The following is a 27,680-nucleotide window of genomic DNA, read 5'->3' on the forward strand; positions in this document are numbered from 1 at the left end:
TGTGATTCCCCCTCAAACACTTTATAGCATTATATACCATAAATTTTTAGAAATGACAGCAACCAAACACAATTTTTCCATTTCAAAGTGAAATGGTAAACAATACTGATTAGAACATAGTACGCCTCGATAACCTTTTTGTGACATGCATATCTTGGACTATTCTGGGGAAACTACGGCTTTGAAGGGATGCCCTGGTTTGAGGTCTGATAGGAATGAAAAAGCTCAAAGTTTGTCAACTTCTTCTATCTTCTGCTCCAGGATCAGGTCATGGCCCTGAAACTTGAAATAGGCCAGAAACTTCTTCCTCTGCAGCATGAAGGGAAACCACAGTTTGTCATCTGGCCACATCTGGTCAAACGGGATTTTGTCACAGTCAAACCACGCTGGACTCATTTCTGGAAAAGACAGGGAGTTATAGATTAATACTTAATTGTACAATTCGCACTCATCCGCAAGAACTGGACAAAGACTGTTACGGGGGAAGGGTTCAATATACGGTCTCCCACTTTTAGATCCTGCCCCAGTCCTGTCTGTGTAGAGTCTGCATGCATTACTTTGTCCAATATCACATACAGGTCACTCTGAATCCACATGACAGATCGACAGCAAGTGAAAAGAAATGAACGCATGCGTTTTCTGTACAGCACAATTACCATCATTACTGCACAGACATTACCATCAGACTCTGTAGGGTATCCAGTAAAAGTGTCAGTCCTGAAAATGTGAACATCCAAAATCTCCGTCTCTCCAACAAACTCAAACTTGATATTTCCAATCTTATCCAGTGTGTCCACAGTGAGGCCACTTTCTTCCAACAGCTCCCTAGAGGAACAAGGCAGACACTTCTACATTTACATATTTAGCTGATATTTTCATGAAAGCAATTTATAGTGTCAAGCTACTAACCGTGGTTTAGCAATTTGTACAATCAGGCAGAAGCAATTCATTGAAAGCACCTTACTCAAGGGAACGAAAGAGGAAAGTGGGATTCGAATCCGGTCCTTCAAGTGCAAGGCAGCGGCCTCTGCTGCCTATACAGCTATAAATTTTTACATTTCCTGTATATTTATTGATTTAGCTGATGCTTTTCTCAAAAGCATGTTACAGTGCTAAGGTTACACTTATTTACTCATTTATACAGCTGGTTAATGTTACTGGAGCCATTTGGTAGGTGGGGATCAAACATGCAACCACTGGGTCCAAAGGCAACAGCTCTAACCACTATGTTAGCAGGTGTCCCTGGAAGTTCTATTAAATGAAAATGATAAAGCTAAATACCAAATGCATTTGTATTGTTTGCATCTTTAAATGCTTTTTAACAGTCGAATTGAACATCTTTTCCTTGAACAACTCTGGGTAATTTGACTTGATACCAACAAATAATATCCATGTCCTAACTTTTACAGAAAAAGTGAATGTCAAACGTTAATAGTAACTGTAAGACTTTTTAATTAATAACCACACCCACCGTTTGGCTGCCTGCTCAATTGTTTCCCCTGGTTGAACTTTGCCTCCAAAACCATTCCATCTCCCTGCACCAAAGCCTCTCTTTTTCAGGCCCAGCAGGACCCGACCAGGCTGCACCACCAGCACCAGCGTGAGAAGCTTGGATGTCAGCATTTCTCCTGTACGAAAAGACAGCTGTTAGTTATAAGATACATCCTGCGGATGCGCTGGGACATCAGTGATGTGACCTGGGGTCATCGGGTGTTTCGAGTCTTTCAACATCAGACACCCTTGTCCAGGCGACCCAGCCGGGGTTGATCAAGATCCGACTTGCATCCCAGGACGTTACAATATTAAGGTATTTTTTGCCCTTGCCATAACCATAGTATTAAAATCAGTGGAGGTGGAATGCAGAGGCCCCTTGTCAAAGACTGGAGTGCACCAACCCCCATAAGAGCACTGAAGTAATGTGGTGCTGAAAGCTACTGTTTTACAGTCTGAAGGTTCCTCGCATCACTCTGCTGTAGTACCCTGGAGGAAGGTAGTTACCCTGATTTGCTCCAGTAAACATCACCCAGCTATATATATAAATGAATAAACCACTATGTAAGTTGCTAACTTAATGGCAGTTGGAGCACAACAAAACCCTCAACAATCCACATCTGGGTCATATCTCCAAAAAAAAAAGTATAAGACTACTTACTTACACTTAGAATTGCACCTCATTCGTTTACTGAAGATCACATACTGAGCAGTAACAGTGTATTTACAGATTTATTCATGTGACTTACAATTATTTATCCGTTTATACAGCTGGATAAATATACTGGGGTGGTTTGGAGTAAGTACCTTGCTCGAAGTACAGTTGGACTGGGGTGGGATTCATTCACAAAGCGTGCCATGCCATGCCATGCCATGCCATGCCATGCCATGCCATGCATGACGTGGTGCACATGCAGCTGCCCCAACGTTTACACTACACATTTTCTATTTGTTACTTCACGTTTATCAAACTTTTTTAAGCTATATACGAATTTCAAAATACAGGAAAAGCAAACTCTGTCATATTAATACCTTATCATCATGTATTCAGAGCGAGCCTCTGCTCTGGTTACACAACACAACGACAATCATACACGTACGTAACCCCCGTATCAAAGAAGATTTAAAAAAAACAAAGTAACTGGACAAAATTAAATAACACCAACTCCCAGAAATAAAATATGTTACACTTTACTTTTTACCTGCATATGGAATAAACACCTGAAGCTACCATACAACCACTTTCCCGCGACTTTCAACCGGAACACGACACGTGAGCCGAATGTTTGCGTCCGTCACTGAAATGTGTTCGGTCGGAAACAGGGAGACTGGATGCTTCTCACCTCGTGCTGACAGAACACCTATACACTGTATAATACAGCATTTTAAAGAAGACGCTCTTTTAAATTAAAGATGTTCTCCGTCAAGACGACGTGTTTTTCCGCATTGCAAAAATTGCGTCTGCACACCTCTGCTCGTACTTTAAAGCAGAAGCCGCAGAAGCTGAGAGGGAAAAGCGCCTCGGAGCAGCAATGGATACTGCGCCAGTTCAGCGACCCGTTCGTGAAGGCAGCCCACACGCACAACTACCGCTGCAGGAGCGCTTTCAAACTGCTGGAGATAGACGATAGGTACGGCCTCCTGCGGCCCGGCCTCACCGTGCTCGACTGCGGCGCCGCTCCCGGAGCGTGGAGCCAGGTGGCTGTTCAGAGGATCAACTCGGCGGGAATGGGTAAGAATGGTACTATATTATATAGAATATGGAACTACTAACAGCCTCACGTCAAGAGTCCTGTTTTCTTCACCGTTTTGTCACTTAACAATTCCTCAGTAACTACTCACTAAAAAAAGTCAGTTAATACAGTTAAGTGGAAAAATCAGTGTACACAAGACAAGTCACAAGTACACAACAAGTCTCAGTTTCTCCCCCATGCGACTTAAGTTACGACCATCCGTATCATATGGGAAAAAAAAAAACTGTATAAATTTTTATTTTAGAAAAAAGATATGTGTAAACATTACGCTTGGTCGTATGTCCGCAAGTGCTAACAGCTGCGTGCGTAGTGACCGCGTGGGACACGGCATTGTGTACATCATCACAGCATTTAAGTTCTCGCTCTCAGTTGTCATTCGGAAGCATGCGTTATTCAGTAAATCTAACGAATTTTTGTGCTGGATTAAACGATTATCATATTAAACCCCAAAGAAGACGATAACGAGCAAGAGGTAAAACCCATCCCTGCTGCTGATAGCAAGAAGCTGAGGAAGACGTTCGATTTGGAATTGAAAATGAAGGTAATCAACCAAGGACAAAACTTAATGTGATTGTACATGATGATCTACACATGTCCCATTCAACTGTTTCCACAATTCAATTTCAAGGACAAAGAAAACAGTGAAATGTTCGGCAAGTATGATGTCTCCAATATATTATAATATAAGACAGCAACGACATTGATTACGAAAATGTCATAAGCTGGTTAATAAAAAAACGAGATAATGATGATAGAAATTGAGTAGGATAAAGGAATATTGTGTAGGTTACGACTCGTATTCCATCCATGCTAACAAAAATCCGACTTGCGCCCATTTCGAGATTCTACCGGACGGTCAGAATGGACCTCGTATGTATGTCGAGGAATGGCTGTATGTTTAACACCTCAGCAACAAGCTTAGATGTAAAATAACCATTCTGATCAGTACATGATTACATTGAAAATTTATACAACAGGAAGGAAGACTCTCTCCACCTTAAAACCCAAAAATGCCTAGGAATACAAAATCTTTCTCACAGCACTACTCATGCCTCCACTTAACATTTATGTTCTCTGTTTAAATACTGTGGTGGAAGTTCTGGTATGTCATTTTAATTTCTCAATACTTCTGTAACCTTTTACTGTTAAATTTCTGTCACCCTTGTTACTTTTCAATTATTCACATGTAATGTTTTACTTTGCTCTCTTAAAACTAATCAAGTCAGTATAACAGTGAACCATGAAGTCCTATGGATTTTACTGAATTAGTTTAATTATATACTGTAGCAGCCTTTTTTCCCCCTTTACCCCTCCCTGAAATAAATTTTTCAGAGTTAGGTTGTCTGGAATTGTCTAGTATTAATTTAATTCAATTTATATTTATAGAGCGCTCTTCTCACGCAGTAACACAGAGTGCTTTAACACAGGCATAAAGCAAGGAAAATGGAACCAAACAAAGAAGACAGTTGACTAATGGCTACCATAATAAAGTACTTTTATAGAGCTATAAGTATGCCTACTAGCCACTGGGGAAAGGAACAAAAACTCCCAACTGAAGGTTGAGGGAGAAAAAAAACCTCTGGGGCTCCATGGGCCAGTGGTTGCCCAGCCCTCCTGGGCATTCTAGATAAGTAGCAGTTGTAAGCCAGTGTAACAAGTAATAATGATAATGTTGCTAAATGGCATCTTGGATCCCCAGTTCAGCATGGAACGTCTTGTTCGTCATGGCAGTTGGACATCATCCTCTATCAGCATGGGATTCGTCTGTCACCACTGGCTGGCCTCCTCAGGTCTTATGTAGCAAGGTAGTGCTCAACAAGAAGAAAGAACAGAGTTAGTAATTTGTTAATTTATTATGCATTTTTATAAAGGTGGTAAAAAAACAACCAAGGCAGGTGGAATTACATTTCGAGGTGGAATGCCTGAGTGAACATATACATCTTAAGTCTTTAGTCGAGATTTGAAAACAGAAACAGACGGGGCATTTCTAACAGTAACTGGCAGACTACTCCACAGTTTAGGTGCTCTATATCTAAAGGCGTGACCTCCTACTGAGGTCTTATTGATCACAGGTACTTTAAGGTAACCTGCCGCTAATGCACGGAGATATCGTCCTGGGATATAAGAATTAATGATCTCACAAAGGTTAAGCCAGAGCAATGCCATGTACTGCCGTATAGGTCAAAAGTAGGATTTTATAATCAACTCTAAATGCAACTGGCAGCCAATGCAACAATTTAAGTCCTGGTGTTATATGGTCAAACTTGCTAGTTCTAGTGACAATTCTTGCAGCAGCATTTTGTACCAACTGTAGCCTGGATAGAGTCTGGTATGGACAGTCTGACAATAAAGCATAGCAGTAATCCAGCCTGCTGGAAACAAAAGCATGAACCAGTTTCTCAGAATCCCGTCTACAAAGGAATCGCCGCAATTTAGCTATGTTTCTTAACTGAATGAAGCACGACTTAGTCAAACTATTTACATGTGATACAAATGACAGCTTTCCATCCAGCAGGACACCCAAATCCTTGACACAATCTGTACGCTTGAAGCTAATACCATTTGTTGTAAAGATTGGCGTGATTACGTCGGGAGTTTTGGCATCACCATCCATCACAAGTACCTCTGTTTTACTGGCATTTAGAGAGAAATTTTTTACTCATCCATAATTTTATACTGGTAAAACGATTAGCTAAAGACACCACATGTGATGGATCATCAGGCTCAAACGATACATAAAGCTGTGTGTCATCGGCATACGAATGGAAATTCACATTGTGTTTGCGAATAATGTCACCCGGTGGTAACATATAGAGTGAGAACAGTAATGTCCCCAACACAGAGCCCTGTGGCACACCATACTGAACTGTAGTTGAGATGGAGGGGGTCCAGCCATCAGATTTCAGTACAAGTTGTTCACGGTTAGCTAGATATGATTCAAACCACTTCAGAACGGTACCTCTTAGTCCAGCCAGGTTTCCAAGTCTACTCAGTAGGATACTATGGTCTACAGTATCAAATGCAGCACCCAAGTCCAGTAACGTAAGAACAGAAATCTGACCAGCATCAGAAGAAATGAGAATATCATTAATTATCATAGTATTAGAGTTAAACAGCTCTTAATTTTTTAATTAGATTTTGAGTGGCTCCTAATTTATGAATTTAAGGGAATAAAATTAATTGTAGGGACTAAGACTGTACTATTAATGTCAACATTAATCATAAGTTAAATGAATGAAAATTTTTGGATTGTATACAACCTGATAACCTGAATGTAATTATAACCTAAAAGTTATATTTGTGACATAATCTCCTACACTTCACACACTTGTCAAAATATGGATGTCAGTCTCATGAACTCCACACAGTCCAAAAAAACATGTTGCAATTGGTTGTTGCTCTTTTGTTGTGTAACAGACTTGCTAGTTATTCACTAATTTGGTTGCTTAGAGGAGACCGTGGTTGTTGAGTGACAGCCTAAAGTTTGGAGTGTCAGGGAATTTATTACGCTCTGCAGTTGTCCATAAGTGACAACTCCTAAAGGCTTTTAAGACCTGACAAGGTAATTAGGGTCAGGGACCTTGCAAAAAAAAAAAAAAGTGTGTCCAAATTTTTGCATGTGCCACAATTACTATTTTTCTTGTTCCTATATTTTAAAGTTCATGGAATAAAAAGTAATTGCTCAATAACATTTGCAAATATGTTGTTTTTTAACACATGGTTTCCTGCAGAAGTTGTATACTACTTTTCACTCACAAAATTAACTAAATATGTAATTTGACCAGGGGTGCCCAAACTTTTGTATAAAACTGTAGCTTGTACTGAAACCAATGTTACTGTTTAATTTTGACAGTAAAGTGCCAAGGTTCTCTGTTTGAATCCCATTCCTCTCACTGCTGTCCTGCTTTATTCTGAACTTCTCTAGTACACGTGGTCCCCGATTTACAATAGGGTTACGTTCTGCGAAACCTAGCGAAAGTTGTAAATATCGTTAGTTGGAAATGCATTTAATACACCTAATACGCACCTCTGTGAGACAGACTGGGAGATGCGGATCGCTGCCGCTGCCCAGCAACACGAGAGTATTGCATTGCATATTGCTTGCCTGTGAAAAAAATCTAAATTCCAAGTATGGTTTCTACTCAGTGTTTATCGCCAGCTCACCATTGTAAAGTCGAAAAAAATCACAAGTCAAACCATTATAACTAGGGGACCACCTGTATAAGTACCCTGCTGATTATAATGGTGAACAGTTGTAAATCACTTTAGTTAAAGGTACCTGCTAAGTGGCAGGTGAACGATATGACAGTTTGGGGCAGCAGGTAGTTTACTGGTTAGAGTTGACACCTTGCAGTGAAAGGAAATGAGTTTGAGTTCTTGTTCCTACTTTGGGCAAGATACTTACCCTGAACTAATACAGTGAAGTTATCATTTGAATCAAAGTAACTTCGGTAGGTCTACTTGAGTAGTTTTTTTGACCTGATACTTTCATACTTTTTTGGGTTAGTATTTTTGAATGAATGAATGAATGAATGAATGAATGAATGAGCTTTATTGCCAAGTATGTTTGCACATACAAGGAATTCTCTTGGTGACAGGAACTTCCACAGCACAGACAGAATGACAGTGACAAGACACACAACAAAAGTAGAGTGGGCTAATAAAAGACTCTAAATATTTTTTTTTTAATATCAAGTACACAATATACAAAATAGACACTAGACATATGTTTGTACAGGTATATTATATACAATGCAAGGGAAAGTAAATAAGAGATATGATGTGAAATATAAATATAAATAGCATTGTTTATTGCACCAGTTTACTCCCTAGGGGGCATTTAGCTGTTCATGAGGTAGATGGCCTGAGGAAAGAAACTTTTCCTGTGCCTGGCTGTCCTGGTGCTCTGTAGCGCCAGCCAGACGGCAAAAGTTAAAGAGGAAGTGGCCTGGGTGTGAAGGGTCTAGATTCTATTCGATTCTATTCTATTCTAGACTCTAGAATGATTTTGCTAGCCCTTTTTCTCACTCTGGACGAGTACAATTCTTGGAGGGGGGGGGGGTGTGCCGATGATTCCTCCAGCCGTCTGGACTATCCGCTGTAATCTTTTGGGGTCTGATTTTGTAGCTGAGCAGAACCAGACAGTTATAGAGGTGCAGAGGACAGACTGGATGACTGCAGAGTAGAATTGCATCAGCAGCCTCTGTGGCAGATTGAACTTCCTCAGCTGGCGACAGAAGTACAACCTCTGCTGGGCCTTCTTCACAATGGAGTCTATGTGGGGCTTCCACTTCAGGTCCTGTGAGATGGTGGTGCCCAGGAACCTGAATGACTTCATTGTTGCCACAGTGCTGTTCATGATGGTGAGTGGGGATAATGCTGAAAAGTCCACAGTCATCTCCACTACTTTGAGTGTGTTCAGCTCCAGGTTGTTATGACTGCACCAGACAGCCAGCTCTTTAACTTCCTGTCTGTTAGCAGACTTGTCGCCATCCTGGATGAGGCCGATGAGTGTGGTGTCATCTGCGAACTTCAGGAGCTTGACAGAGGGGTCTTTTGCAGTGCAGTCGTTGGTGTACAGGGAGAAGAGCAGTGGGGAGAGCACACATCCCTGGGGGCGCCAGTACTGATTGTGCGAGTATTAGATGAGAATTTTCTCAGCCTCACTAGCTGCTGCCTGTCCGTCAGGAAGTTGGTGATCCACCAACAGATGGAGGTGGGCACAGAGAGTTGGATTAATTTGTACAGAAGGAGGTGTGGGATGATGGTGTTGAAGGCTGAACTGAAGTCCTCAAATAGGATCCTCACATAAGTCCCTGGTTTGTCCAGATGTTGCAGGATGTAGTGCAGTCCCATGTTGACTGCATAATCCACAGACCTGTTTGCTCTATAAGCAAGCTACAGGGGGTCCAGTAAGGGTCCAGTAATGTCCTTCAGGTAGGCCAGCACCAGTCTTTCAAATGACTTCATGACCACAGACGTTAAGGCGACAGGTCTGTAGTCATTCAGTCCTGTGATTTTGGGTTTCTTTGAAATGGGGATGATGGTGGAGCATTTGAAGCAGGAAGGTACTTTGCACAGCTCCAGTGATCTGTTGAAGATCTGTGTGAAGATAGGGGCCAGCTGGTCAGCACAGGTTTTTAGACAGGCTGGTGAAACACCGTCTGGGCCTGGTGCTTTCTTTGTCTTCTGTTTCCGGAAGACCCGACGCACCTCCTCTTCACAGACCCAAAGTGTAGGAGAGGGGAAAAGAGTGGGGTTGCTGGAGGTTTTGGTGGATACATGGAGAGAAAGTCAGAATGGGTGTGGGGTGTGAAACAGGGTTTCTCAAACCTGCAATAAAACTCATTCAAATCGTTGGCCAGTTGTTGAGTTGACACGGTGCTGGGGGATGGTGTCTTGTAATTTGTGATGTCTTCCAGGCCTTTCCATACTGATGCAGGGTCGTTGGCTGAAAACAGTTTTTTCAGCTTTTCAGAGTAGTTACTCTTAGCCACTCTGATTTCCTTTGTCAGTGTGTTTTTGGCCTGTTTATACAAGATTCTGTCCCCATTCTTGTAGGCGTCTTCTTTGGCCTGACGAAGCTGTCTGAGTTTTGCAGTGAACCACAATTTGTCGTTGTTGTATGTTAAATTTTTGCTTGAGTAATTTTTTTTTGAAAGTAACAGAGTGATGTCTTTGGATACTTTACTCACCTCTGTGCATTACTAATATTTTGTGGTGGAATGTAACCTCTTTATTATGGGGAATTCTTGAACACAAGTAGCTTAGCAAACGTTCAAAATATTGCAGTTTTGTCCTAGTATTTTGGAAGTGGATGTTGCTGTGACTCAGTGTCGCTGCTGTTGCTAATGAAAAAGTCACTTAATAGGGTAGTAGCTTCAAGTCCAAAGTGGGGTCCTGCTGTTGTACCTTTGATAAAGGATCCTACCCTGAACTGTTCCGCTTGTTACAATTTCTCTAGGATTACGCTGTATAAGTAGCTAAAATAAACACCACAGATGGTTTGCAGTCATAGCAGTTCTGTACGGCTACCAGTCTTAGAACTTCTTCACTGTACCGTAACACTTCGATAATAATGGTCTCGTATAAAGTTGACCTGATTATATTGTGCATTTTTTCTAGATCCTGATTCTCCCATCGGCTTCCTAATTGGTGTGGACCTTCTCCACATCCCTCCTCTGGATGGAGCCCACTTTCTATCCAACAGTGATCTCACTGACCCAGCCACGCAGACACATGTCCGGGCCCTCCTTCCTGCCGCTGGAGTTGATGTTGTCTTGAGTGACATGGCTCCCAATGCTAGCGGCTTCAGGGAACTGGATCATGAGAGAGGGATCTTGATTTGCTTATCAATGGTGGACTTTGCTGAGAAGATTTTGCGACCCGGAGGCTCCCTGGTCTGTAAGTTCTGGGATGGAAGTTTGGCCAGCCAGCTTCAGCACAGACTAACGTGTATTTTTGATGAAGTCAAAACTGTAAAGCCCAAAGCTAGCAGGAAGAAGTCATCGGAACAGTTTTTTCTTGCCAGGTTTTTCACAAAGCAATGAAGATTAAACATTTAATGTCAATAAATAAGGGGGGCGTAGTGGCGCAGCAGGTTTGGCTGGGTCCCGCTGTGTGGTGGGTCTGGGGTTCGAGTCCTGCTTGGGATGCCTTGCGGCGAACTGGTGTTCTGTCCTTGGTGTGTCCCCCCCCTCAGTCTTGTGCCCCATGTTGCTGGGTTAGGCTCCGGTTTGCCGTGACCCCTGCTCAGGACAAGTGGTTGTAGTTATTGTGTGTGTGTGTGTTAATAAATAATGAAGTTCTGAACAAAAGGGTTGTTCTAATTAAAAAAAACAAAATTTGTACTTAATGTGTCATAGTCCCCGTCTGTTCATTTATACCAGAATTATTTGTTCCATGAGTTTTCTGTGAGCCCTCTAGATTGGCAAAGCAATTGAAAAGAAAATGTGCAGGGAAAGTTTGCACAAGTGTTTCTACATATTTAAATAGAATGCTTTTTAATTTTATTATTTCAGGATAATATGGACTTCAGACTCACTTTTATGGAGTAAGTGATTCAAAACCACCCTAGAAAATTCAAAAGAAACACTTTTAGCCACATATCTGAGATGTATCCCATATAAACAAATCTACATACATTTATTTATTTAGCAGACACTTTTCTTCAAAGCGACTTCTGATGGATACTATATAGTGTTATTAGCCCACACACCTTATTCACCAAGGTGACTTACACTGCTAGATACACTACTTACAATGGGTCATTCATTCATACACCAGTGAAACACGCTCTCTGTGTCACTCACATACTGTCTTGTTTTTAATATTTACTATCTTTATTGAATAATGGTTTCATATGCTGTAGTCCAGGATCAGAAACTCATTTTCCCATTCGAGTTAAAAGATTTTGACTTTCCAAAGAATTGCTTGTGCTTTTTTTTGAGTTTAGGAGGACCGAGTTTGAGTTTTGCACACTTCCCAACAGCTGAGAAGCTATTTAGCAGATGCTCTTCTCAGTTCAATTCAGTGAATTACACAGAAAATGAACTAGTATTTAGCTGACACCTTTTTTGTCCAAGGTGATGTACTCTACACTCCATTTATGTTCATTCATTCTCCTTTTCCCTAAAGTGACTTACAATACTAAGCTTCTTACAATTGTTTACCCATTTCCACAGTTGGATAATTTTACTGGAGCAATTTAGGACAAGTACCTTGCTCAAGAGTATTACAGCTGGAGATGAGTTTTAAACCCAGGACCTTGGGGAATCAAAGCTAGCAGCTCTAACCACTACACCATCAGCTTCCCACTGAACTCCTTATGCTCATTCACCCACCTATATAGTAATGTAACATACACACAAACATACTGGCAAATACACTTGCGTGTTCTCTCTCTCACACACACACACAAGAGTCATTTGCAACCAAAATTCATTACACAGCCAGGTCCTCATTATGATCTTAGGGGTGTTATGAACAATAGGTAAAGCACACAGTATTATATCTGAAAAGAAGATTGAGAATGACAGTAACATTCAGAGAAAAGGAAGATTTGATTTAAAACCAGGATTAAAATGAAAAAAAATTTGAATGAAAATGTGCAAAAGTCCTTCAAAATAACAGTATATTATGAGTTAGACACAGCCGGTAGGCACTGTAAAACATTAAGGGAAGTAACATTCAGGTTCCTGGGCACCCCCATCTCACAGGACCTGAAGTGGGAGTTCCACATAGACTCTATTGTGAAGAAGGCCCAGCATAGGTTGTACTTCCTTTGCCAGCTGAGGAAGTTCAACCTGCCACAGGAGCTACTGATGCAATTCTACTCCACAGTCATCCAGTCTGTCCTCTACACCTCTATAACTGTCTGGTTCGGCTCAGCTACAAAATCAGACATCAAAAGATTACAGCAGATAGTTGAGACTGCTGGAAGAATCATCAGCACACCCCCCCCAGCTCTCCAAGAACTGCACTCGTCCAGAGTCAGTAAAAGGGCTAGCAAAATCATTCTAGACCCCTCACATCCAGGCCACTTCCTCTTTGAACCTTTGCCATCTGGCCGGCGCTACAGAGCACCGAACACCAGGACAGCCAGGTACAATAAAAGTTTCTTTCCTCAGGCCATCTACCTTATGAACAGCTAAATCCCCCCTAGAGAGTAAACCAGTGCAATACACAACACTATTTATATTTATATTTAGAACTATTTATCACATCATATCTCTTACTCACACTCCCTTGCATTGTATAGAACATACCTGTACATACATACAATGTCTAGTGACTATTTTTGTATATTGGGTACTTTATATTTTTATATATTTTTATCCTTCATTCACATATTCTATCTTCTCATCTGTCTTGTCACTGTCATTCTGTCTGTGCTATGGAAGTTTCTGTCACCAAGACAAATTCCTTGTATGTGTGAACATACTTGGCAATAAAGCTTGTTCTGATTCTGACTCTGATTTACTGTTAGTTGTACTGTAGAAGGATAGGGTAGTCCATATTAAATAATTTAATAAATGTTGTATGTTGAAAGTCATCTATGCAACATGATAGTTCATGGCTTTTGTTAAAAAAAAAAAAAATCCATTTTCATTTTAGTACATTTACATGTGTTAATTTAACAGATGCTTTTCTCCAAAGTGATGTATACACACACACACACACACACACACACACACACACACACACATATATTTTCAGAGCTGCTTGTCCCATATGGGGTCGCGGGGAACCAGAGCCTACCATCCCATAGAAAATACAACGTGTGTATTACATTAGCAAGAAGAGACACTTACATGAGAACATGATTCTTAAGTGCAGTTAGTTTGTCACATTCCATCATGTGAACCAATGTTCGTCACACGAGCAGCTGGATAAAACTTTATCAGAATGTCCATGATTCCTGATCACCTTTTGAGTAATTTTTTTTTTTTTTGGATGTGCATAGGCTACAGACATTTGCATTACAGTACAGAAGTAGCTGTATAAAGGTTTATCCAGGCATGATCTTAAAATTATAGTGCATGAACATTTATACCTTACACAAACTTAAGAGATCATGGGTGAAGTGAGTCTGAAAAAGGTGAGTTTTAAGACCCTTCTTAAATGTAGACAGAAATTCAGCAGTTCTGAGTGAGAGGGGGTAGTCGTTCCACCACAATGGAGCCAGAACCAAGAACCTCTGTATTTTACTTTTCATGCGTGAGACCAGCAAGTGGGCAGATGTGGAAGAGTGTAGCAGTCTGGTTGGGGTATAGCAGATGATCAAGTCTTGTAGATATCTTGGAGCAGTTCTATTGATGCATTTGTAGGCCTTAAATTTGATCCGGGCAGCTATTGGAAGCCAATACAAAGAGACGAGTAGAGGACATTCATGGGAACACTTCGACAACTCAAACACAACTTGAGCAGGAGCATTCTGTATCGAGTGGCATGTAGTGGGATGGTGGTGCAGGAGGTAATGCCTGTGCCTCATAGCTTGGTTGTTTGCTAAAATGTAATAACGAATCAATACAACAAAGGCATAGAATGCAGTTTCAGTTGTGATTGAAAGGCATAGAATGCAATTTACACTTCAAATTGAAAGCCATAATATTAATGAAAGATAGAATATCATACTGTTATAGAACGACTACAGAAAATGACAGGACAACTTTAGCTGTGCACAGTGTTGTTGAAATTGCAAATAGAAATGAAATTTGCATTTATACGTCAAGCCCACCTATTTCAGAATTTACAGAATTGTTTTCGAATAAGCAAAGTTTCTTTCTTGTGAGTTCCGGTACATTTGGGTTAGTGCAGTAGTACTTTTACTGCATTACCTTCATGGGGGGGGGGGCATTTTCGTTAGTTAGAAGTTGTATTGTAAAAGTTGAATTTCAATACAGCTGAAAGTATTTTCAGAGGAGAGCGATAAATACACCTTGAAGAGGATTGTTTCATCACCATATCCCTTCAGGCAAACTGATTCAATTACTGTTAGACACAGAGATGCTGCTTAAACCATAATTTATCGTAGTTTATTTTTTGTCATTCATTACCCAAATTATTTAGATGGAAAATATGTTGAAATAAGAGGTGGTTAGAAGAAATGAGGGATCACACTCCTTAGCCTCCCTAGGAAAGTCTATGCCAGGGTACTGGAAAGGAGAATCCGACCGATAGTCGAACCTCGGATTCAGGAGGAGCAATGCGGTTTTCGCCCTGGCCGTGGAACACTGGACCAGCTCTATACCCTCACTAGGGTGCTGGAGGGTTCGTGGGAGTTTGCCCAACCAGTCCATATGTGTTTTGTGGACCTGGAGAAGGCATTTGACCGTGTCCCTCGTGGCATCCTGTGGGGGGTACTTCGGGATTATGGGGTTCGGGGCTCGTTGCTACGGGCTGTTCGTTCCCTGTATGACCGGAGCAGGAGCTTGGTTCGCATTGCCGGCAGTAAGTCAGACCTGTTCCCAGTGCATGTTGGACTCCGCCAGGGCTGCCCTTTGTCACCGATTCTGTTCATTATCTTTATGGACAGAATTTCTAGGCGCAGTCAGGGAACGGAGGGTGTCTGTTTTGGTGGCCGCGAGATCTCGTCTCTGCTTTTTGCGGACGATGTGGTCCTGTTGGCTTCATCAAGTCAAGACTTGCAGCGTGCACTGGGGAGGTTTGCAGCCGAGTGCGAAGCGGCGGGGATGAGAATCAGCACCTCCAAATCCGAGGCCATGGTTCTCAGTCGGAAAAAGGTGGATTGCCCCCTCCGGGTTGGGGGGGAGTTGCTCCCTCAAGCAGAGGAGTTTAAGTATCTCGGGGTCTTGTTCACGAGTGAGGGAAAAATGGAGCGGCAGGTTGACAGACGGATCGGTGCGGCGTCCGCAGTAATGCGGTCATTGTACCGGTCTGTTGTGGTGAAGAGGGAGCTGAGTCGTAAGGCGAAGCTTTCAATTTACCGGTCGATCTACGTTCCTACCCTCACCTATGGTCATGAACTCTGGATCATGACCGAAAGAATGAGATCGCGGATACAAGCGGCAGAAATGAGTTTCCTCCGCAGAGTGGCTGGGCGCACCCTTAGGGATAGGGTGAGGAGCTCAGTCACCCGGGAGGAGCTCGGAGTAGAGCCGCTGCTCCTCCGCATCGAGAGGAGCCAGTTGAGGTGGCTCGGGCATCTGTTCCGGATGCCTCCTTGACGCCTCCCTGGGGAGGTGTTCCGGGCTTGTCCCACTGGGAGGAGGCCTCGGGGCAGACCCAGGACACGTTGGAGAGACTATGTCTCCTGGCTGGCCTGGGAACGCCTTGGGGTTCCCCCAGAGGAACTGGAGGAGGTGTGCGGGGAGAGGGAAGTCTGGAGGACTCTGCTTGGACTGCTGCCCCCGCGACCCGGCCCCGGATAAAAGCGGAGGAAGATGGATGGATGGATGGATAGAAGAAATGAATATCATGTCTCTTAGTAAACCAAATTACTCAAAGGGCAAATTGTTTCCAAGAAAAAAAGCACAGAGACAGGTCATCATTTGGGTACTCAGTGTATTTTATTGCTTTTCAAGTATAATGTGCATAAAAATGAAAAACCTATAAAAAATCTATGTAAAAATCTCTTCATTATTTAAAAAATATTTAAAAATAATCATAATTAAAAATATTTTAAAAACGCATTCCTTCTCCCTCCGCATTTTCTTTCTGAGTTGGAGAGGTGGAGCTTGAGCCCGCCTTTTATGTATAGCTGGCAGTGTAGACACGAGTCAGAACGTCAGAGATACCAGTCAAACTAACCCATGGTGATAAGTTGGTATGGATAAGTTCATCACACGTGCTAAAAGGATTTGTGGCGATGGTCCGTCGTCAGCACCTCCAGCTAAAAAGTCTATAGCTCTTGCTCTCTGCCTTCGTTTTGGTTGACTGTGATGACTGAATATCTTCAGTTGTCTGATGCCGCCATTAAATTGCTCCTTCCATTCGTCTCAACTTATTTGTGCGAGGCTGGGTTTTCAAAATTGACTGCGTTGAAAACAAAATACCGAAATCACCTGCAGCTGGAGGATGACCTCAGGCTTGCGCTGTCCAGCACTGAACCGCGCATTGTGCTTCTTTTTACAAAGAAGCAAGCGCAGGTTTCCCACTAATTTATAATGGCATGGTTAGTGAAATGCACCCTACGTCCCAGTTTGCATATCACATTACATTACATCTAATGTTACAAATTAGTTCTATATTGTTCAAAACCATTTTTGATAAATTAAGGGCGTGTTCCACTATTGTCCTTTATATAGTTTTAAAAGAAAAAAAAAAAGCATAAGTTAATAAAGTTAAAAAAAAGAAAAAAAGCCACTTAGTAGAAGAGGTTTGGGGGAGCTTTAGTTCCAAACGGTTGAGAACCACTGGCGTAAGCTATAAGAGCAGAAATAAAATTAAACAGGGGAACAGTGTGTGCCATGACCATTTGAATAGTTTTCTGGGGGGATAGTGCCCCCCGGGTGCGGAGGATTAGATTTGCATAATGTGCTATTTTAAGTGACGTGCTTTATACAAAGTGGCATGTGCTTTGTTCAAGTGGCTAGTGCAGTCTTTTCTTTTGTATGTAGAAAACAGCCAACTGTTTTATGAGATGAGTGTGCGGATGGTCTGGGCATTCACACTGTTGAAGATTTTCACAGCTTGAGGGAAGAAGCTGTTGCACAGTCTGGAGGAGCTGGTATGAACACTTGAGAGGATCTTGCAGGTACACTGTATATAGTACATGTCTTGTATTGAGGGGAGAGGAGCACCAATGATCCTTCCTGCAATGTTCACTATCCGTTGTAGGGACTTGTAATCAGAAACCTTGCGGTTCCCATACAAGGCAGTGATGCAGTTGGTCAGTATGCTCTCTATGTGAAAGGTAGTGAGGATGGATGGGTGGAGCCTTGCCTTCTTCAGTCGCCGCAGGAAGCGGAGGTGCTACTGGACTCTTTTGGTAAGAGATAACGTGTGTGAGAACCAGGTGAGATCCTCAAAAATATGCACTCCCAGGAACTTTGAGTTGCTCATTCTCTCCCCAGTGGTGCCGCCCATGGTAAGTGGGGGGGGGCGTGGGCGTGAGCGTGAGCCTTTCTGCAGTTGGCATAGACCATTGTTTTTCTATGTTTAGGGAAAAGTTATAGAGTTCACACGAGTTTCAGTTGTTTTGCATCCTCTCCATATGTTGTTTCATTGTTGTTGTTGAGACCTACCACTGTTGTGTCATCAGCAAACTTGATGCAGTTGGAGGTAGGTGTTGCAGTGCAATCATAAGTCAGCAATGCGAACAGGAGTGGGGTGAGCACAGAGCCCTGTGGAGCACCTCTGTTCAGTATGGTGGCGAAGTGATGAAACTGGACGCAAATGTTTTGAGAATTGTTTTGGGGTTTAACTTGGGGTGAGAACAGCACAGACTGTTGTACTCTTGAGAGTTGTGCTTCCTTTGTGATATCTTAAAGGTTGTGATACCTTTAGTTAAAACCGGTGTCTGTAAATGGGTTTACAGCTGAATTTATGTGTTTCTCCTGTATTTCCCCTTCAGTTTTAATTTTAAAAAGTCCCTGTGGACATAGTTGGCTTCCAGAGGTGGGGAAGAACTTTTACGTACTCAAGCATATCTTTGGAGAAATTGTACTTCTCATAGTAAATGTTGACACTGATTTTTTTTTTTTTGCCTCATTCAAGATACACAGGACAAGATGTTATACCCCATGTGTTTTTATCAACAGCTATACACAAAGACCCAGTTCAACCAACATGAAGCCACAGAGAACATCCAGCATATCCAACAGACATCTCAATGACCCAAGACCAAGAAGCTAAGCTACCTCCTCCACCAAACCAACAGGGTACCAACATGAGTACTTCACTGAGGTTGTCAAGTGGGCACCTCTCTTCGTCAGTGTTTCATTGAGTTAGGCCCACAACACCTGTGAAAGTCTCAACAGTACAGTCTGGCATCCCAGACCCAGCCCACCTCCGTACACATTAGATGCCCTCCCCCCTCAAATACTGCACCTCCACTAACTCCACAGTCAGTTACACCACAGCTCCATACATGCCTTCTAGACACTGCACCTTCATATCCACCAGCAGAAACTGCAAATGCAACAGTCCACCAACTTAAACTACCCTAATTAAAGGCAACACCTCCTTAATCACTGCCAGCTGCTTCCAATTACTACCCACATGCCACTAGTTTTCCATCATTACTCACCTCCATCTAACCTGCAACCCCAACTACCCTGCTCTCTTTTCAGCCATAACCACTGACTTGTCTTCTCTGCTGCCTTTAATGAGCGGCCTCTAATATCAAATTCCCCCAACAATGATGTAACTGATTTAGCCACACATCCTCTAACACCTATCTCCACTGGTCTCACCTGAGCTTGCCATCCACGGTCTCTTGCCTCTGCCACCAGATCTGCATACTTTGACAGCTTTTGCTCGTAAGCCTCCCCAATAGCATCCTCAAATGGCACTGTTAACTCTACAAAGTACACAATCTGCCCACACTCCAAGTATAACACCATGTCTGGACTCAATGAACTGCAATAACCTGTGGAACCTGGAGCTGCTTGCCCACATTAGCCAGCAGCTTCCAGTCCTGTGCTTTACCCCACCTCCAGGGCACGTCTGCCCTTACATAGTGCTACTCTCTCCTGCCCGCACAAAACAAATTGTTTTAGCCTTACTGCAAACAGGCAAGGAATTCGCCATCTGCTGCTTGCTCTCAAAAACACCTGCCAAACATCTAAGCACTTGATTATGGCACCCAGTATAGCTCCCCTGCCCCAAACTAACCTTACATCCTGACAAAATGTGCCTTAGCGTCACCCCACCTCTACACAACTTACATGAACCATTACCACCTGCCCACTGCTTAACATTCTGTGGCATTGGCAGCACGTTGAAAGTCGCTCCAACAATGAACTTGACAACTTGCCTCCATAGCCAATACATCTTGCCAGTATAATGTTCTCTTCTCCACGCCTTCCCAGTTCACCCATTAGCCCTGCTTAACTAATGCAATTGCCGTTGCACGCCTCGCCTCCTGTTCCTGTCCCCAGACCTGCTCAATGCCCAGCCGCCGTTTGTCTGCCTCTGGGGCAGCACTCCACAACCGCTGCATATGGCCTGAGCCAAACCCTGCCTTCCCTCTCTGCACATGTCCAACCACGTCCAACAAAATTAGCAACCCTTTAGCGCTTTGGACCGCATTTCTGGGATTCCACCCCCTACCTGTCCTCACCGATGGCTCCACCTTTTTAACAACCTCATCTTTTGACTCTGCTAGAGTCAGCTCCAGACCCACTGGTACTCTTGGTATTCTTCCACCAAACTTGTTGCTGGCAGCTCCAACATACCCTTACCATATAACGCTACACTACTTAAACAGCGTGGCACTCCCAGCCAGGTGGGGACCAAAGGTAGACGAACCGCCCTGAAGAGGGTGCGACATGTTCGTCCACCTGAGGTGCTACCCCTCCCTGATACCCCATACACCCCATGGTCCCCACCTGTTGCTCGACTCTCACCTGTGGCTCCCCGTAAGCTGTTTGCATGCGACAGCGGCCACACCCCGGGCAACGGCTTCGACAGGCTGGCTAAACCAGGTGAGGGTAGCCGATGGGCCTCAAACCCTCGGTGAGTTAGGGGATCTTCACCCAAGCATGTGAAGATGGATTTCGGCGGACTGAGCGGATGAGACCCACGAAAGGTCCAATGGTCCAACGGTCAAGAAGGCGGTCTCAGTAATGCTATGGGAGTAAACCCAGACAGAAAATCCGGAGTGGAGCCCCGAAGGCGGATGGATGTCCTTGACACCCTACCGGCAGCTCCTGCAGTCAGACTGGCATCAAATGTATTGCATTGCTCTCCTTTGGAACATGCCAACTCGGCCGAGGGGGGGGGGGTTCTGATCATTGGGCATCTCAGGACCCCCGAAATTATTGCCCAGGTTTGCGCCTTGGAGAAGTCACTCCAACGAAACAACACGGGAGACAATAGATACCGGTTATAAGTTCTTACTCGATTGGCGTAGAGAATGAACGCCAGGGATTGTCTCCGACGGTGGGAGAGATCATCGCGTCTCACTGGACAGCTACCGCCCGTCTCAAGCTGGGCAGCCCCCGGCCAATAAGGTGCTGTCCCGCCACAGTTCACCTGCCTCACTGGGTGCGTGGGGCTTAAGGCTTTCAACCCGACAAGTGGACTGTAATTAAAGCACCAGGCAAAAAGATAACCAAGAAAAACAGGGAGGTCTTTAGGCTTGCCTGCTGGAATGTACAGTCTATGCTAACTGGCCTGACTGATAATCTACAAAATGTGAGTGACGCACGGAAGACTGCCGTAATCAACAATGAACTGAAGAGGGTTCGTGTTGACGTTGCCGCACTACAGGAGACAAGGCTAGCTGCGTCAGGATCCCTTATGGAGGCTGACTACACATTTCTCTGGCAAGGAAAATCAGACGGTGAACCAAGAGAACACGGGGTGGGTTTCGCTATCAGAAACGGTCTCTTGCAACTGGTGGAAGTATGTCCGGGTGGATCAGAACGAATACTTTGCATCAAGCTACAAACCTGTGCCGGCTGTGCTCACCTAGTTAGCACCTATGCACCAACCCTCGGTGCTTTGCCTGAAACAAAAGACCGGTTTTACGATGATCTCCATGCCGTCCTGGAACGCATACCTGCAAATGAGCAAGTATACCTTCTGGGTGATTTTAATGCAAGAGTAGGAGCTAATCAGGATTCTTGGCCCTCATGCTTAGGCTATTTCGGTGTGGGAAAAATGAATGAAAACGGACAGCGCCTGCTGGAACTCTGCACATATCACAACCTGTGCATTACTAACACCTTCTTCAACACAAAACCACAGCACAGGGTTTCCTGGAGACATCCACGCTCGAAGCACTGGCACCAGCTGGACTTGGTGATCACTAGACGTGCAAACTTGAACAATGTCTTCTTTACATGCAGCTTCCAGAGCGCTGACTGCGTTACGGATCACTCGCTTGTGTGTTCAAAAGTTAAGCTGATGCCCAAGCAGTTACATCATTCGAAACCCTATGGGAAGCCCCGCATCGATGGAAACAAGGCACTGCATGTAGAGACGGCAAAGATATTCCGTGACTGCCTTGAGAAAACGCTACCCACCACATGCGTTACAGAAAGCGTCACCTCGAAGTGGGATCACCTAAGGGACACTATTCGTGACACGGCCTTGGCAGTTTTCGGGAGGAAGTCTAGGAAAGTGAACGATTGGTTTGAGGAGTACTTTGACGTGATGATTCCAGCCGTTGAGAAGAAACGTGCCGCCTTTCTGGAACACAAACGTTCACCCTGCGAGAATACCAAGCGAGCGCTGAGAGCAGCCAGAGCAGAAGTTCAGCGAACAGCTAGGCGGTGTGCGAACGACTACTGGCTCAACTTGTGTAACAAGATTCAGATCCATGCCAGCTTCGGTCATCTCCGGGAGATGTATGATGGCATCAAGCAAGCTATTGGTCCAAGGCAGAATAAGACAGCTCCTCTGAAGTCCAAGTCAGGTGATATTATAACCGACAAAACCAAACAGATGGAGCGCTGGCTGGAATATTTCTCCGAACTGTATGACCTCGAGAGCACAGTGTCAGACACTGCTCTTGAAGCCATTGAACAGTTGCCACTCATGAGTGAGCTGGATGACCTGCCCACGGTGGAGGAACTCAAGAACGCCATCAACCACCTAGTTGCTGGTAAAGCTCCAGGACAGGATGGCATACCACCAGAAGTCATCAAGTGTGCTAGAGATACTCTTCTGCAACCTCTCCATGAGTTACTGTGTCAGTGCTGGGAAGAAGGTGTGGTTCCACAGGATATGCGAAATGCCACGATTGTAACTCTCTACAAGAACAAGGGAGACCGAAGTGATTGTAACAACTACCGTGGCATCTCACTCCTCAGTGTTACTGGGAAACTCTTTGCTCAAGTTGTCCTCAGAAGGCTTCAAAAAATTGCAGAGCGGATCTACCCGGAATCACAATGCGGCTTCCGTGCCGGACGATCAACCGTTGATATGATCTTCTCCTTGAGGCAGCTGCAGGAAAAGTGTAGAGAGCAAAGGAAACCCTTGTACGTCGCTTTCATTGATCTGACCAAGGCGTTTGATACCGTCAGCAGAAGTGGGCTTTTCCGGGTTCTCAGTAAAATCGGCTGTCCGCCTAAGCTACTTAAGCTGATTCAATCCTTCCATGCTGATATGCAGGGCACAGTCCGTTTTAATGGATCAACGTCTGACGCTTTTAGCATCAAAAGTGGTGTCAAGCAGGGATGCGTGCTCGCTCCAACTCTTTTTGGGATCTTCTTCGCAGTGCTGCTGAAGCAAGCCTTCGGAAATTCCACAGAGGGGGTCTACCTACATACCCGAAGTGATGGGAACCTGTTTAACCTCGCAAGGCTTAAGGCCCGGTCGAAGGTACGAAAGGTTTTCATCCGTGATATGCTGTTTGCTGATGATGCTGCTCTGGTGTCACATACACAGGAAGAGCTTCAGCGGCAAATGGATTGCTTCTCTCGCACAGTTGAGGCCTTTGGTCTCAAAATAAGCTTGGAGAAAACCAATGTTATGGGACAAAGTACCCCTCAACCTCCATCAATCTCCATCGGCAACTACACTCTTGAGGTTGTTCATGCATTCAATTACCTCGGGTCGACCATCACAGATACCATGTCACTGGAGCCTGAGCTCAATAAAAGAATAGGAAAAGCCGCCATGACTCTGTCCAGTCTCAGCAGGAGAGTGTGGATGAATGGCATGCTCTCCAGGCGTACTAAGATCAAAGTTTACTGCGCTTGCGTTCTTGGAGTTCTGCTCTACGGAAGTGAAACATGGACTTTGTATGCCCACCAGGAGAAAAGATTGAACACATTCCACCTGCGTTGTCTCAGACGCATCCTCCAGATCTCGTGGAAGGACAAAGTTACTAACAGTGACGTCCTTAATCTGGCTGGATTGCCAAGCATGCAGACCATCTTCAGGCAACGCAGGCTACGGTGGCTAGGGCACGTTCGTCGGATGGATGATGGAAGGATCCCGAAAGACATCCTGTATGGGGAACTGGCCTCTGGTGTACGACCAACCGGACGGCCTCATTTGCGCTTCAAGGATGTGTGCAAAAAGGATTTGAGAGAGCTTGACATTAATGTGAACGGCTGGGAGGAGCTGGCAACTGATCGTTGCAGCTGGAGGCGGGAACTTCATCAAGGTCTGGGACGTGGCGAACAAAAGCTGCGACTACAGGCTGAGGAGAGGCGAAGACGCAGGAAGGTCAGGCTTCAAGTGGAACATATGAACAGCACCCAGCACATCTGTTGCAACTGCGGCAAGGATTGTCATTCTCGTTTGGGCCTTCACAGTCATGGCCGGCGATGCAAACCACCGTGAAGTGGACAAAACCAAGGCACAATTCCATGGTCTTTCTAGACTGATGGATGCCAATGATGATGACTCCCAGCCACCTTTTTACTGCCATACTAATAATCTGCTCAAGCTTCTCAATCTCCCAAACAGAAAACTCATACACGGTAAGCAGCCACTTAATACATGGCAAGAGCCCAAACTGCAGACACCACAACTTTAACTTATCAGGAAGGAGGGACGCATCAATGCTCTTTATACCTTCCACAACCACCTCCCTTAGTGCTACAACCTGCTCCTTATTACTTAATGCAGTATACCACCTTCCCAAGCTCTTAACTGTCATCTACAGAATAGATGGAATTACTTCCTCATCGGGGTGCGGTGGCGCAGTGGGTTGGGCCACAGTCCTGCTGTCCGGTGGGTCTGGGGTTTGAGTCCCGCTTGGGGTACCTTGTGACGGACTGGCGTCCTGTCCTGGGTGTGTCCCCTCCCCCTCCGGCCTTACGCCCTGTGTTGCCGGGTAGGCTCTGATTCCCTGTGACCCCGTATGGGACAAGTGGTTCTGAAAATGTGTGTGTACTTCCTCATCAATACAAAATTAAAGGAACACTTTGAAAACACATCAGATCTCAATGGGGAAAAAAATCATGCTGGATATCTATATGGATTGGGTAATGTGTTAGGAATGAAAGGATGCCACATTGATGAAAATGAAAATTATCAACCTACAGAGGGCTGAATTCAAGGACACCCTGAAAATTAAAGTGAAAAAATGATGTGGCAGGCTATTCCATTTTGCTGAAATTTCATTGCAGCAACTCAAAATGGTACTCAGTAGTTTGTATGGCCCCCACGTGCTTGTATGCATGCCTGACAACGTCAGGGCATGCTCCTAATGAGACGACGGATGGTGTCCTGGGGTATTCCCTCCCAGATCTGGACCAGGGCATCACTGAGCTCCTGGACAATCTGAGGTGCAACCTGGTGGCGTCGGATGGACCGAAACACAATGTCCCAGAGGTGTTCTATTGGATTTAGGTCAGGCGAGCATGGGGGCCATTCAATGGTATCAATTCCTTCATCCTCCAGGAACTGCCTGCATACTCTCGCCACATGAGGCCGGGCATTGTCGTGCACCAGGAGGAACCCAGGACCCACTGCACCAGCGTAGGGTCTGACAATGGATCCAAGGATTTCATCCGGATACCTAATGGCAGTCAGGGTGCCATTGTCTAGCCTGTAGAGGTCTGTGTGTCCCTCCATGAATATGCCTCCCCAGACCATCACTGACCCACCACCAAACCGGTCATGCTGAACGATGTTACAGGCAGCATAACGTTCTCCACGGCTTCTCCAGACCCTTTCACATCTGTCACGTGCTCAGGGTGAACCTGCTCTCATCTGTGAAAAGCACAGGGCGCCAGTGGCGGACCTGCCAATTCTGGTGTTTTGTGGCAAATGCCAATCGAGCTCCACGGTGCCGGGCAGTGAGCACAGGGCCCGCTAGAGGATGCCGGGCCCTCAGGCCACCCTCATGAAGTCTGTTTCTGATTGTTTGGTCAGAGACATTCACACCAGTGGCCTGCTGAAGGTCATTTTGTAGGGCTCTGACAGTGCTCATCCTGTTCCTCCTTGCACAAAGGAGCAGATACCGGTCCTGCTGATGGGTTAAGGACCTTCTATGGCCCTGTCCAGCTCTCCTAGAGTAACTGCCTGTCTCCTGGAATCTCCTCCATGCTCTTGAGACTGTGCTGGGAGACACAGCAAACCTTCTGGCAATCGCACGTATTGATGTGCCATCCTGGAGGAGTTGGACTGCCTGTGCAACCTCTGTAGGGTCCAGGTATTGCCTCATGCTACCAGTAGTGACACTTACCCTAGCCAAATGCAAAACTTGTGAAAAACAGTCAGAAAAGATGAGGAGGGAAAAAATATCACCCCTAAAGCTTTGTGTAAGGTCACACCTTTAAGGACTGCCCACTGAATGCCTATAAAACCACAGTGTATGCCTCCCTTAGTCAGTCTTGATGACTACAGCACGAAACAGCACGTTTTGATGTTGTGGACTGATGCTCTCATCTGCAATAAAGAATCCTGCTGAAGATACTTCCAAGTCTCCTGGTCTTCTCTGCAAATTACCAAGAAGACAGAAAGCATGGGCATGGAGTAACAGAGAACGACCCCCACACCCATTCCCGAATGACCCTGGACAATCCCTGCAATACCCGTTCCCCGTTCCCAGTTCGCCCTTTTCCTCCCCTTCCTTCCCCGTCATCGAGGGTAGTGTTGATCTCTTGTGAACCTCCAATAAAACAGATACAAGAGCAACGCACTTGCGGTCTCTGGCATCATCTGTTTACAATGGAATTGTGCTATCGACGTCCTCTCAGGTACAATGCCACCTCGAGGTTGAGTTTACACCCTCTCATTGCTAGAACAGAAGGCGATGCAACAATACGTGACCGAAGCTCTAGAGGTAGGGATAATTTGACCCTCCACTTCACCTACATCAGCTGGGTTCTTTGCTGTCGAAGAAAAGGATGGAGGCCTCTGTCCGTGCATTGTGTCCAACAAGACATCAGTTGCTTTTTGCACAGTTACTGTGCCAACAAACAGCAGTGGATAAGATACTTACCTTGGGTGGAATACGCCCTCAACTCACTAACCCATATATCCACAGGACTCTCTTCCTTCCAGTGTGTCTCAGGTTATCAGCCACCTTTATTACCATGGCACCCCAGCTTGAGTGATGTACCAGCAGTCGATGCCTAGTACAAGGAGAGCACAGAGGTCTGGCATGCCATTTGTAAGCGCCTGCTGAGGAGCAGCGAGAGAATCAAGTGACAGGCATCCACTCTCATTTGTGCCAAGGCAGCGAGTCTGGTTGCCTGCAAAAGATTTCTGGCTGAGGCTTCCAGTGAAGAAACTCAGTCCCAGATACATCGGTCCATTCAAAGTCCTCCGCCGTGTCACCCCGGTTTCCTATCAACTCCAACTACCCTAAACCCGACCTTTCATGTGTCCCTCCTCAAGTGCCTGTGCCACCTCCTTACAGCAACCACTGTTAGACACCACACCGCCTCCAACTGTACAAGTTGGGGACCGCTTAACTCCTGTTACAGGAGAGGGGAACTCCAGTATTTCGTTGACTGGGAGGGGTATTGTCCCGAGGAACAATATTGGGTGCCTGCACAGGATGTCTTGGATCCGGTGCTGATCTCTGCTTTTTGCAGGAACTGTTCAGATTGACTGGCACCCAGGCCCTAGGTGGTGTCCTCCTAGATGTCGCGGAGTGGACAGTGCTGCTCGTGGGGGGGGTGTGTGTGTGCTGTCATACCCCCATTCCCACACAACTCAGAGACACCTGCGGCTAATTAACAAATGGAAAGGGCTGCACCGAACACAGTGACTTGTGGAACCTCAGTTCAGCCTACTAGAGCCTTTTGTTTCCTAGTTCTTCTGTGTTCCCTGTTCTTGTGTGTGTCTGCCTTTTGCCTTCATCTCCCCGGTTTCCCTGATCCACAGTTTCTTTTC

At 44.9% G+C, this 27,680-nt stretch overlaps 2 protein-coding genes across 4 annotated transcripts; one reads left to right on the plus strand and one right to left on the minus strand.

Annotated features, from left to right (window-relative positions):
* On the minus strand, positions 1 to 3,598 carry nudt1 (nudix (nucleoside diphosphate linked moiety X)-type motif 1). Of its 2 annotated transcripts, none has more exons than XM_018732763.2 (4): positions 3,150 to 3,598; positions 1,472 to 1,628; positions 680 to 825; positions 1 to 398 (listed from the first exon to the last, which is right to left on the minus strand). In XM_018732763.2, the coding sequence occupies exons 2-4, from the start codon at positions 1,621 to 1,623 to the stop codon at positions 226 to 228; spliced, it is 471 nt and encodes a 156-aa protein (XP_018588279.2). In that variant the 5' UTR covers positions 1,624 to 1,628; positions 3,150 to 3,598; the 3' UTR covers positions 1 to 225. The 2 variants fall into 2 exon arrangements, with proteins under 2 accessions (XP_018588279.2, XP_018588278.2); XM_018732762.2 differs by lacking the exon at positions 3,150 to 3,598 and adding an exon at positions 2,694 to 2,760.
* mrm2 (mitochondrial rRNA methyltransferase 2) lies at positions 2,812 to 10,877 on the plus strand. 2 transcript variants are annotated; one of them, XM_029250503.1, is made up of 3 exons: positions 2,812 to 3,223; positions 3,698 to 3,786; positions 10,371 to 10,436. In XM_029250503.1, exons 1-3 carry the CDS (start codon positions 2,905 to 2,907, stop codon positions 10,395 to 10,397), a joined length of 435 nt encoding a protein of 144 aa, XP_029106336.1. In that variant the 5' UTR covers positions 2,812 to 2,904; the 3' UTR covers positions 10,398 to 10,436. The 2 variants fall into 2 exon arrangements, with proteins under 2 accessions (XP_029106336.1, XP_018588277.1); XM_018732761.2 differs by lacking the exon at positions 3,698 to 3,786 and having other exon boundaries at positions 10,371 to 10,877.
* Positions 10,878 to 27,680: the final 16,803 nt, after the last annotated feature.

Source organism: Scleropages formosus, chromosome 3 (genome assembly GCF_900964775.1).
Source record: "Scleropages formosus chromosome 3, fSclFor1.1, whole genome shotgun sequence".
NCBI classification, from domain to species: domain Eukaryota; kingdom Metazoa; phylum Chordata; class Actinopteri; order Osteoglossiformes; family Osteoglossidae; genus Scleropages; species Scleropages formosus.